At 42.1% G+C, this 12,855-nt stretch overlaps 2 protein-coding genes across 3 annotated transcripts in view; one reads left to right on the top strand and one right to left on the bottom strand.

Annotated features, from left to right (window-relative positions):
* GPALPP1 (GPALPP motifs containing 1) overlaps window positions 1-7,147 on the bottom strand; it is a 32,285-nt gene extending 25,138 nt beyond the window's left edge. For both annotated transcript variants that reach the window (XM_004012055.6, XM_012184390.5), the window contains exons 1-2: window positions 6,972-7,147; window positions 28-160 (exon numbers count right to left, since the gene is read on the bottom strand). In XM_004012055.6, coding sequence (XP_004012104.4) covers window positions 28-160; window positions 6,972-7,059 — 221 coding nt within the window. In that variant the 5' untranslated portion in view covers window positions 7,060-7,147. The remainder of the gene's footprint in view (window positions 1-27; window positions 161-6,971) is intronic.
* A 99-nt stretch (window positions 7,148-7,246) lies between these two features.
* The window catches only part of NUFIP1 (nuclear FMR1 interacting protein 1), a 32,798-nt gene continuing 27,189 nt past the window's right edge, over window positions 7,247-12,855 (top strand). Inside the window, exons 1-5 of the mRNA XM_027973546.2 lie at window positions 7,247-7,687; window positions 8,669-8,751; window positions 10,336-10,434; window positions 11,039-11,101; window positions 11,750-11,826. Coding sequence (XP_027829347.1) covers window positions 7,282-7,687; window positions 8,669-8,751; window positions 10,336-10,434; window positions 11,039-11,101; window positions 11,750-11,826 — 728 coding nt within the window. The 5' untranslated portion in view covers window positions 7,247-7,281. The remainder of the gene's footprint in view (window positions 7,688-8,668; window positions 8,752-10,335; window positions 10,435-11,038; window positions 11,102-11,749; window positions 11,827-12,855) is intronic.

Raw genomic sequence — 12,855 nt, 5'->3', positions numbered from 1 at the left:
TACCATTTAATGTAATAACGGACTGACCGTGCTGGTGGACCAGTGTCGTCGTCTTCAGATTCTTGATTTCCTTCTTCAGATAAAGAACTACTGTCCTCGTCGCTGTCTGATGATTCTGAACTACTGCTTTTATAATTAGGAGGCAGAGCTGGTCCTGCAACTGAAAAAGATGTCTTGTGTTTGCCGTAAGTAGTCACAACTGTTTCAGTGAATCTCTCAGCTCAGGGGTCCTCAACCTTCAGGATCAAATGTCTGATGATCTGGGGTGGGGGCACATGTAATAATAATAAAGTGCATAATAAATGCAATGTGCTTGAAATCACTCCAAAATCACCCCCCTACCCCATCTGTGGAAAAACTGTCTTCCCCGCAACGGGTCCCTGGTACCAAAAAGGCTGGAGACTGCTGCCTGAGCTGACATTTCACACTTTATTTTCTGAAATTCACAGCACTGGCGGGCTATCATTTATTACGGACTTTAATCTCGTTTGCTCTTGTTCTGTATAGTAGTTTAGTCTTTCCAACTCTAGGAAGGCAGAGATCATATCTTATACAGCGTTAGCTATGAGATTCACAAAAATTTTAAAACCTGAACTTACAGCAACAGCATGTAATCTTCCTGACATCTTACAGTTTTTGCATTGGTTGTGATATTGGTGGGTGCAACTGCCAAATGGCTTCATGACTCTTTTTTTACTAACAGACAACATATGGTAGATAATACATCACAGGAGCTAACCAAACAACAAATCTGCCATTTCATACTTTAATATGTTAAAAATCAAAATTCTTCATTCTGGTTTCTAAGAATCACCACTTTAAAAAATATCTTTACTAGCATTATCATACTTCTCAGTTAGTTTTCTGTTCAAGATTATTTCCAAGCAGAGACAAGGGCAGACACACTCTAAATTCTGTTCCTTCTTGACAGAGACTCAGAGAAGGGAATGAGGCTGCACTGGGGTGGGGATGCTGAAGGAGGGATAATGGTCTTCTGGGCCCACTAACAGAGCCAACTGCTCCTACTTTATGGCTTAGCAAAAATTATTATTGTAAGACGTTACACACACAAAATTGTCTATGTCAATTCTGAGCAGTGATGCCAAAACTCTACTGCTGTAGTTCTCCAGCCTGGATGTTTAATAAATTCACCAAAATATTAAAAAAAAAAAAGAGAGAGAGATTCCTGGGCCCTTGCCCCAGAGATTTTGACTCAGTTGGCCTGGCGGAGGACTTGGAAATATGATTTTCCAAAGAGCTTTCCAGGTATGCCATTCACTCAGTATTAACAACAGCAAGAACTTAAGAGAAACTTCTGCGCATTTACCTACTTAATTCTGACAACAACCTTATTAGGACAGTAGTCTATCTCGCAGATAAGGAGACTAGGGCAAAGAGATAGTATCTCGCCCAATTCTACACAACTAAACAGAGGAGTTATGATATGAGCCTCTTAACCACTACACCAAACAACATTCAACAAAGGGTCAACATTCAACAAATGTTTATTGAGTAAATACTTCTAGAGACATAACTTAGAAAATAAATTTAAAAAGGTGACTGTGAACATGTGGGAGGGTAATTTTAAAGACAGAGGTGAGGGAAGGTCCCCCTGAGAAGACATTTGTACGGAGACTTAAATGATGACAGTGGCCACAGAACAATCTGAGGGAAGAACATTCTAGATGGGGAATCACTGCTGCAAAGGTCCTATGGAGAGAACAAGCTTGAAGTGCTTGAGGGACAAAGCAGCCAGGGTGGCTAAAGCAAAGTAAGCAAAGTGACAAGACAAAACCTGAAGGTATAAAGGCGTTAGTTACGCTGTATGCTTTGGGGTCAGACTCTAGCCATGAATTCCAGCTCAGCTGCTTATCAGCTGTGTGATCTGAATGTTATTTAATCTTCCCATGCCATGCCCTCCCTTTTTTTCTTTTAAATAAGACTGACTGACTGATTTTTGGCTGTGCTGCACAGCATGTGAGATCTCAGTCCTCCCACCTGGGATTGAACCCATGCCCCCAGCGGTGGAAACGTGCAATCTTAAGGGCTGGACTGCCAGGGAAGTCCCTATCTTAACAAATTGGATACATTTTCTTCTATATATCATTAAATAAAGGAAGGACTTTTAGGACAAAAAATGCTAAATTTGTAACACAGCATGCCTAGAAAAGAACAATCAAGCAGCAAAAGGCGGAAACCATTAAGAATTAAGGGACAGAACTCGTGTCTCCCACTGCTGTTTAAGATTGCAGAATAGTTAATGTCTTAGTATGTAAATGTTCCTCAACCATAAATGGAGATTACATATGACTTCTGATTGTGATGAATAATGCCCTTACTGATTTCTGGTTTATCTCTGTATGCAGTACTAATCCCAGAGAAAGCACCTTTTACAATATAGCAAGGGGAGAACACCACCTTCCACACATAATCCTTTCTTCAAAATTCTAGGGGGAGTGGGTCATAGTTTAACATGAAAGAGATTAAAGTTAAAAGTTAAAGTGAAGTCACTCAGTCGTGTCTGCCTCTGTGTGACCCTGTGGACTGTAGCCTACCAGGCTCCTCCGTCCACGGGATTTTCCAGGCCCAGGTCCCCCACACTGCAGGCAGACACTTTACAGTCTGAGCCACCAGGGAATCCCTTGAAAGAGATTAAGAGATTACACTTCATTCCCATGATTGGTTCTTTCCATCTTCTTGTTTCTAAATATTGAGGAGGGAAGTTTTTTCTTTTTCCTTTATTTTTTTTCTCTTTTGCTCCTTTCTTTTCTTATATATGGGTGTTATCAATGTAATTTGTCGATTTGACACTACTGGCTAATTTTGGGTTGATTCCAATCAAGATGAGGTTTTAATAGTCTTTTGTAAAGTTCAAATGATTAAAAGGTTAAATGGGTTAAACATGTGCTGTATTATAACTAAGAGATGAATCTGCCTTGAATTTTTAAAGAAACACATGGGATATATGTTTAAAGATGGGAATAAACAGACGAAGACCAAAGTCCTCTGAGAAGAATGTAAGGCCTTATTTTTTAAAAAAATGATCCCAGGAAAAATAATGTAAAAAAGTAACATTCAGAATATATTTCTTGATTTTCCATTTGGGTTGTGTCAAAACAATTATTACACAATAAGATAATACTAAGAAATGGTAATATTAAAAAAAGAATATTGAAAACATAAGTTAGTACAATATAAGCACCATTACAGACTTTCTAATAAAATTGAGGATATGCCTGGCTTCACTTTTTTATAGAACTATAGAAAATGTCTCAAAATACTGTTTTAGGTGCCTGTAATGAACAATTCCATCTCACTCCTAGGGCAGTGATGCATGTTATTAAGGCAGCTCTCCCACCGCAGTGGTAATTTTACCAATAGATTACAACTTCCATAAGAATACAGATTATGTCTTATATACTCCATTATGTTCCCCTTGTAATATCTATCAGACAGAATTATGCAGACACAAAAAGAAGGACTCAGTATATAGTACATCAAACCTCTTTACAGACCAGTGACTGATCGTAACAGGAAACACTGACTCTGAACACCAATTAAGTAAAATGTTATTCCCTCTAAAGCAATTCCATTCTTCTCACTAGTACGTTTATACGACAAAAGAATTACACTCATATTATGTTTTCAATTTCAACAGTAAAAATTTAGGGACTTGCCTACTGGTCCCAAGCTTAAGACTGCACCTTCCAATGAAGGGGGTTCAATCCCTGGTAAGGGAGTGAAGATCCCATGTGCCTCTCAGTCAAAAAATCAAAACATAAAACAGAAGCTACATTGTAATAAATTCAATGAAGACTTAAAAAATTTTGTGGAAATTTGTTTTCTCTTTTGTTTCATACAGACTTTCACAATAATCTTGATTTTGCCTGTTGACAGGCAAAGTCTAAAATATTTACCGTCTGGTCCAGGAAAAGCTTGCTGATCCTGTGACAGGCTTAAGTCACGGAAATATCAAGAAGGAGCATCCAAGTATCTTTTGATGGGAGTAGGTAGTGACATCAGAGAAAGCTGCCTACAAAGGGCGCTGGGTGGGCTGAGGTCAAAGGATGAGACTGAGTTAGCTGGGCAAAGGGAGTGTGGGTTGGGGCAAACGTGGTCCACGCAGAGGGAAAAGCACCTGCAATGCCCTGCAAGCCGAAGGGGCTGACGCATCTAGAAATGTGCTCAGAGTGGCTGGAGCCAAGAGAGGAGAGAAGGAGGGATCATGGGAGTGGGAGTGGCGGGGGTGGGAGGATGTTGCTGTGAGGTCAAGCAAGGTCAGGACTGAAAAGAGTGCCTTGAATTTAGCAACAAGTTGCTGAGAAGGACTTCCTGAGCGGTTCAGTGGTTAAGAATCTGCCTGCCAATGCAGGGGACCTGGGTTCAATCTCTGGTCCTGTGCACCAGAGCTACTGAGCCCGTACTCTAGAGGTCATGAACCACAGTGACCGAGTCCACGTGCAGCAACTACTGAAGTCACGTACCCTGGAGCAGTGAGAAGTCCACGCACCGCAACTAGAGTAGGCCCGGCTTGTCACAACCAGAGAAAGCCTGCAAGCTGCAATGAAGACCCAGTGAATCCAAAAATAAATACGTAAATAGAAAAAGCTATTAATGAAAAAAGGTGCTGAGAGACAACTGGCGGATTGCTTATTTTCACAGTGAAATTGGTGACAGCAGTCTCCGTGGACTGGGAAGAACAGAAGCCAGGATGCAGTGGGTTAAGAAGAAAACGGTGAAGGTCCAGACTTGGTCAGAGAGAGACAGCAGCAGCTACAGGACGATGTGGAGTAGTCTTCAGGAAGATGGGAACGATCCGAAAGTTCAAAGGCAAAGAACCCCCAGGAGAAGTGAGGGAAGGGGTTTTGAGTAAAAATGGAATGTTTAGCCTTGGAAGGAGGTAGTTCCCCTCTTCCACTACAATCAAAGGGAAGCTGAAAGAGCAGAGATGCAGGAGAGTTTTTAGGCATAGTACCAGAAAAGTGAGGAAGTTTTTTTAAGATGGTATCTACTTTTTCTGTGATGGAGGGAGAGGCTAAAGAAGAAAGAGTAGGCTTTAAAAAGTCAAAGCTGACCACTGGGGCGGAGAGCTGTGTGGGAAGACATCACAGGATGGCAGGGCAGAGCTGAGGACCCAGCCAGGGAGGAGATTATGGTTTGTAGCAGCAGTAGCCTGTGGAGGGGCGAGGTTTCATCTAGCAGCATGTGGAAGCCTGGGTGTGGTCCACTAGAGGTGAACATCTGGACTGAGCCAGGGTGGAAGTTTTGTCAGACGGATTTACAGAATTACTGGATGGGAAAAGGCAGCGGAAGACACTGACAAGAGAAGGGACGAATGGATGGACCACAGAGGCTAAGTAAAGCAGGGACAGAAACAATAAAAGGAAGGAGGCCCGCCAGGACTGAGGCAGAGAGGCTCAATGAGACTAAAACCAAAAAAAAAAACAAAACAAAAAAAAAACCACAAAAAAAAAAACTGTGATGACAGTAACCAAGCATATTAAAAAGCAGAGATGTCACTTTGCTGACAAAGGTCTGTACAGTCAAAGCTATGGTTCTTCTAGTAGTCATTTGTGGACGTGAGAGCTGGACCATAAAAAGGCTGAGCACTGAAAAACTGATGCTTTCGAACTGTGGTGCTGGAGAAGACTCTTAAGAGTCCCGCAGACAGCAAGGTGATCAAACCAGTCAATCCTAAAGGAAATCGACCCTGAAATATTCACTGGAAGGATCGATGCTGAAGCTGAAGCTCCAATCCTTTGGCCACCTGATGCAAAGAGCCGACTCACTGGAAAAGACCCTGAAGCTGGGAAAGATTGAAGGCAAAAGAAAAGGGCAGTAGAGAATGAGATGGTTAGATAAAATCACTGACTCAATGGACATGAATTTGAGCAAACTCTGGGAGATAGCGGAGGATAGGGGAGCCTGGCATGCTGCAGTCCATGGGGTCGCAAAGAGTCAGACACAACTTAGCAACTGAACAATGAGAGTAACCAAGAATGATGGGGTTCTGGCTGAGAATGACACTGAAGTTTTCAGCGATGTGGAAAATCCCTGGTGGTCCAGTGGTTAGGACTGCGAATCTGTGGTCTCACTGTGGAGGGCCTGGGTTCAATTCCTGGTCGTGGAAATAAGATCCCACAAGCTACGAGGTGCCTTCCTCCCTCCCCAAAAAAGTTTTCAGAAATGGAATAAGGCCCGTGTGTGACTGCAAATGTAGCTGAGATGAGTGGTATGAAGGTCACTGCAGATGAAGAGAATAAAGTCAGAGTAAGAAAGGTTCAGGTTCCACTCAGCTTCCGCAAAGCAGTATCTGGATGTTGGGACTTGTCTCAAGAAAACATCTGCACCCCAGTTTTAAAACATGATCTCAGGGGACAATTCTCAAAATTCAGTTTTCCAGAGTAGTCAAATAAAATTAATTTGGTCCATCTCAAACCTGTGTGCTAAATAAAACTTTTCTTTAGTCATTGTTGAAGGGAACTTTCCTTGGTAAAATAAACACCTAACTTTTTAAAAACCATAGTGAAAACAAGATCTGGAAAGAAAGCTCTAGGTGGAAACATGGCCTCTGGGTAGTCAAGAGTGCAAATTAGATTCAGAAATGGGAGGGTTATTCTTTCAGCTTTACTGTTTCCTAACTTCAGTCAGCCCCAGGCTACACATCAGAACAAACAAGAAAGGAGATGGATGCTCAGGGAGGGGTCTGAGAATCTTTTTTTTTTGGCAAATACGAGGTACCAGTTATGTGTTAAGACTAGAGGACTACTGAGTAATAGGTGTAGACAGCTATATCAACAAGTTATCTCAAAAGTTTATTAAATACCTGTTGTATTTAAGTAGAAAAAAAAAAAACCCCATGGGTAAAGAGGGGGCGTGACAGTTTGCAAAGCCTTCATTGAGCTGACGTTGAAGTTAGGGCTCAAAGGATGAGAGAGGGCCTGGCGGGCGGGTAAATCGCCGCCGCTTACCGGGGCTGGAGTCCCGCTCCTCGTCCTCCGCCGACCCGCCGGCCTTGAACCCGGGCGGCAGGGCCGGCCCAATCAGATCCCTCGCCATCCGCGGGGTCAGACACTGAAGACGCACACAAGTGTCTCCAAGCAGAGTCAGAACTCCACGACGGGCAGCCAGCGAGCCGCCGAACGCTAGGGAAACTCTTCCGGCGCCGGCCGATGACATCGCAGCTTGTGATTGGCTGATCCTTGCTATTGGCGATAACGGAAGTGACGCCTAAGGCTTGCTGCGCACTCGCACGCAGGGTTGACTACCAGGCGGGTGGCGATGGGCGACCCGGCTGGTGGTGCTGTTCCTCCCGCCGGGTGGTTCCCAGCCCCCGAGCTGACCCCGACGCTGGGGCCTCTACGCGACCGAGCCTCGCGGCCGAACAACTGGATGCTGTGGGCGATGCCGCCGCCGCCGCCGCCTTCGTCGCTTCCCGCAGCAGGGTCCGAGCCTGCCTTAGAGGCACAGCCCCGCGAGGAAGCCCGCACTTTCCCCGGGGCACCTCCCCCCTTCGACGCCCACATTCTCCCCGGGGCGCAGCCCCCCTTTGACGCCCAGTCCCCCTTCGATTCTCAGCCTCAACCCAATGGCCAGCCTTCCTGGAATTTCCAGGCTTCAGCGTCACGGTACTGGACGCAGTCTCCTGGTGGTTTTCCTTGGCATCAGCAGCCCCACAGCACTCCAGGTAGGTTGTTAACGCCTCTCCGTACCACCCCTTATCTTTCTTTTCCATCCCTATTTCCTCCTCCTCTTCCACCCTTGTTCCCCTCTCCTCTTCTGATACTGCCTTGCACTCCGGTCATTAATGTCTCACAGTTTGTTCCACAGTTACGTTTTCCCGACTTGTTCATTTAGTTCAGCAATTATTTGGTTAATTCCAACTATGAATCAGGACGTGAGGGTACAGCAGTGAGCAAAACATTCAGGAATTCTTATCTTAGGCCTTGGCATCTCCTGGTGTAAGATGGCAGACAATAAACAAAATAAAGCAGTGTGTATTAGAAGGCAGTGAGTGCTGTGGAGAAGGAAAGCAGAGTCACAGGCAGTGCAGATTTAAATGTCAGTCAGTCATGAGTAAGGTGACATTGGAGCAGAGACTTAAGGGAGGTGAGGGATCAGTTGTTCTTTGTCTGACTCTTTGCAGCGCCATGGACTGTAGCCCACCAGGCTCATCTGTCCATGGGATTTCCCAGGCGTGAATACTGGGCTGGGTTGCCATTTCCTTCTCCAGGGGATCTTCCCGACACAGGGATGGAACCCGAGTCTCTTGCAGTGCATATGTCTGGGGGTTGGCCATGCAGGCAGAGAGACTTGTAAGTGCAGAACTTGTAAGGCAGGAACTGTGTGTGAATCACTATTCTTCCTAGAAAGGGTGGAAGTGAAAGTCGCTCAGTCGTGTCGGACTCTTTGTGACCCCATGGATTGTAGCCTGACAGGGTCCTCTGTCCCTGGAATTCTCCAGGTGAGAATTCTGGAGTTGGTTGCCATTCCCTTCTCCAGTGGATCTTCCTGACCCAGGGATCGAACCTGGGTCTCCTGCATTGCAGGAGGATTCTAGAAATGGTGGGCTGCCACTATTTTAACTCAAGTATTTATGATGTGCTCTAGCAAAATATTAAATAATCGTACAGTTTTTAACATTTGTGAATCTCTCTTTGTTTTCCAGTTAAACATTCTTATTTTCCACGAAAGCATGATGCAAGGGTCAATGACTTCAGCGTCTCTCCCAGAAGAAAACAGAAAAAAAAGGTATTTTTAAAGATGTTCTTAAATGTGACACTTTGGTCCCTATGTCACTGCTTCATATCTCATCTGTCAGAACTGTTGCTGTTTTGCATTCATCACTGACACACCATAGCTTTGCTATAAAAGTATCTTTAAGAGTCTTGGCTGTAAGTAAAAACTTCAAGCAAAATCTTCTTGTGAAAAAGTGGAGAAATTGTACAAAAAGAAAACAGTCGATCCATTTACATTTAGTATCAGGAGTAAATATGGGGAATTATGATTACAGATAAATGTAAATGTTATTGAACTTCAGTAAAGTAAAAAATATATGCTGCAGCTGCGAAGTCGCTTCAGTCGTGTCCGACTCTATGTGACCCCATAGACGGCAGCCCACTAGGCTCCTCTGTCCCTGGGATTCTCCAGGCAAGAACACTGGAGTGGGTTGCCATCTCCTTCTCCAATGTATGAAAATGAAAAGTGAAAGTGAAGTTGCTCAGTCTTGCCCGACTCCACTAGCAGCTTGGGAGGGGAAGGATGAAATGAAAAGTTTTTGTGTATTTTCAACCCTTGATTATATTCAGAAACTGAGCATTAAAATAGACTTCCTTTATTCTCATGTAGCTTAACAATCTGGTCTTTCGACTTTTAAGATGTATAAATAATGTCATTAGAATAAATTGAATAAGATCTATATCATGAAGTTACTACCCTTCATTTTGGTATCAAAAGTGTATTGCTGATATTTACAAAATACTGTGAGTGTATAATATATTTAATAACATAATCTCAACATTGAACAATTGGAGTTTACTTCCTATATAGTCTTATCATTGTAATAATTTTTTTGTTTTATGTTTAAACATAAAAATAGTAAATTGAGAATAAGAAAATATTATTTACCTAGTTTTTTTTTTTTCATTTAGTAGTTATGTATATATACACACACACATTGTTTTATTTATCCTAAAGAAAGAAATGCTGTTTTTACCCTGAATATTTATTTTTAGGTTATTCTGACATATGCTCTACTGCATTTTAATTAGATTACCAATTTGAAATCTATTAATGGTTTATATTAACTCTATTCAGATTAAAATTTTTTTTGGCCATGCCTTGTGGCATGTGGGATCTTAGTTCCCTGCGTGCCTGCTCAGTCACTCAGTTATATCTGATTCTTTGTGACCCCACCAGGCACCTCTGTCCATGGGATTTCCTAGGCAAGAAACGAGGAGTGGGTTGCCATTTTCTCCTCCTGTGGATCTTCCTGACTCAGGGATCAAACCTTCATCTCTTGCATCTCCTGTATTGTCAGGCAGATTCTCTACCACTAAGCCACCTGGGTAGCCCTGAACAGGCATCAAACCTTGCCCACTGCATTCAAAACACAGAATCTTAACTGCTGGACCACCAGGGAAGTCTTAAAATTTTTTTTAACAAACCTGGCTTTTCCTCATGTATATGTTAAAGAAATAGAATCACCCCTTCATTAGAAATATATTCAGAAGCTTCTTCCACATGTAAGAGTATGTGAAAAATCAAAGCCTACATATTTTTACTGCTGATTGAGTTCTCAGCCAAAGCCTAATGCTTCTTCATTTTTATTTGCAGAAAAGAAAGGAACCCGTTTTTCACTATTTTTGTGATACCTGTGATCGTGGTTTTAAAAATCAAGAAAAGTATGATAAACACATGTCCGAACATACGAAAGTAGGTTTCTTGGTTATCCTGATTTTATTTAGCAAAATGGGTGTATTTGGTAGAAATTCTGAGCTTTCTTCCTGTAAAAGTGTAGAGTTATCATAGGAATGTTGTTTGAAGACAAGTTGAGACAGTAACCCTGGGATTTGCAGTTTGAGGATGGGGAGCTTCCACTTCAGGAGTCGGTGAGATGGCAGCAGAGGAGAAGGGAGGGCTGGCAGCTGTTGAGAAGTAAAAAAAGCTAGGAAGTTCTTAGTTAGGTAAGTGCTCTTCAGTTTGTAGGAGTCATGCTTGACTTTAGGAAATAAGAGCATTTTACAACATTGCTGATGTCCTGCGTTCACTCAAATGGAGAAGTGAATGCTATGTATTATTGTACTATATACCTTTAGAGGGCAACTTGGTTTTGGAGTGAGTTTTGTCTTGCTATTGACTGAACTGAACTGAACTGATTGTTGTAAGTATTCACAGATAATACCACATAGACAGGATACTAGGTAATAATGCCAGAATATGTCTGTATGTATAGTAGAAGGGTATGTTTTTTATGGGAAATGTTGAATTGAATCTTTTTTTTTTCCTTAAAAAAAAACAAAAACAAAACTATGTGCAGTGCCCTGAGGTAGATTGCTCTTTTAGTGCACATGAGAAGATTGTCCAGTTCCATTGGAGGAATGTAAGTTGTTTTTTTTTTTTTTTGATACACGCTCTTTTTATTTCATTGATCTGTTATCTTCATAGCACTTTATCTACATAGCCTAATAATAAGCAACATTCATGAGCCTTTGTACTTGATAAGGCATTTTTGTAATCCATTATTCAGTGTCATGATCCACTGTGGACTAGATAAATCTTGGCCCTGTTTAAAAGATTTATAAAATGATTTGCCCAGGGCCTCAGAACTCATTCTTGCACTTGGGTTTCTTAGCTGCAAATTCTGTGCTTGTTTTACTAAACTGTGCTGTTTCAGATTGTTTTGTGTACTCATCATTTCTCTAGCTAACTCCCTCAACTATAGTCGGTCAGTCATATGAGTATCTAATATTACTCAAGAAATTGATGACATTTGCTTTACAACCAAGATTATATCATGGCTTGCTTTTCTTTTTAATCAATAGCACTAAAGACATGAAAAAAATTACTCTCTTTTCTTTAAAGGAAAAGTCATAATAAGGATAGAGAAAATCTGCTTGCTTAGTTTAAAAATTCTCTGCTAGTAAATGTACTGTTGGGTACAGCGTTTTCATTATCTCCTATAATTCTTGAGATTTAGTCAAAAACATACAGTATGCTTCCTGATATTCAGCAGGCCTTTTCCCCTTAGATGCATGCTCCTGGTATGAAGAAAATCAAGTTAGACACTCCAGAGGAGATTGCAAGATGGAGGGAAGAAAGAAGAAAGTGAGTAAAGAGTTCAGAACTTGTGCAGCAACTTTGTTTTACCCTGGCAGGGCTGAGTACTTCAAAATAAAGACCATCTGGCCCTAAGGAACAATTTGAAAAAGGAAATTTGGTCTTTTATAACATTGTAGATGTTCAGCTCAAAATGCAATGGCACCCCACTCTAGTACTCTTGCCTGGAAAATCCCATGGATGGAGGAGCTTGGTGGGCTGCAGTCCATGGGGTCGCTGAGGTTTGGACACGACTCAGTGACTTCACTTTCACTTTTCACTTTCATGCATTGGAGAAGGAAATGGCAACCCACTCCAGTGTTCTTGCCTGGAGAATCCCAGGGATGGCGGAGCCTGGTGGGCTGCCGTCTATGGGGTCGCACAGAGTCGGACACGACTGAAGTGACTTAGCAGCAGCAGCAGCTCAAAATGGCCAGTCCTAACTTTTGTTGTTATTCTTCAGAATTGGCTTACAGTGACTTTGAGAGTATTGTTACTTGATGTATGATAATCACACAATTTTTATTGTAGTTTTGATTCATTGCATTCCCTTATAATCTTGCTGCTAGGAAATGGGACTGTCAACTGTATCATATGAGGCTATTATGAAATGTAGCTTTTGGTAGACCTAATAGAAACTCTTGATAAATAACTGATGTCATAATGGGACTTTGCTCTTTGAGGGGAGTCACTATGTGCCCCCTCAGTTTGATGTTCAATACAAGGGAGTGATGGGTGGTGCTATTTAAAAAAAAAAAAAAGGCGTAATATTTTGCTATGTTTATTGTTTTGATTATTGTTTAAAAAGTTGTTGAATGCTTGCAGTATGCTAGGCAGAGGGAGTATAGTGACAGAATAATACAAATGCCTGTCCTCATTTATAAAAAGACAGGGGACTTCCCTGGCAGTCCAGTAGTTAAGATTCCACGATCCCAATGCAGGCGTCATGGGTTCGATCCTGTTTGGGGAACTAAGATCCGGCATGCCACGTGGCATGGCCTTAAAAAAAAAAAAAAAAAGCAAAGACAAGAAATATTT

This window comes from Ovis aries, chromosome 10 (assembly GCF_016772045.2).
Source record: "Ovis aries strain OAR_USU_Benz2616 breed Rambouillet chromosome 10, ARS-UI_Ramb_v3.0, whole genome shotgun sequence".
NCBI classification, from domain to species: Eukaryota; Metazoa; Chordata; class Mammalia; order Artiodactyla; family Bovidae; genus Ovis; species Ovis aries.
Note: the sequence above shows the minus strand (reverse complement) of the source record. Positions and strands in the feature narration are given on the sequence as shown.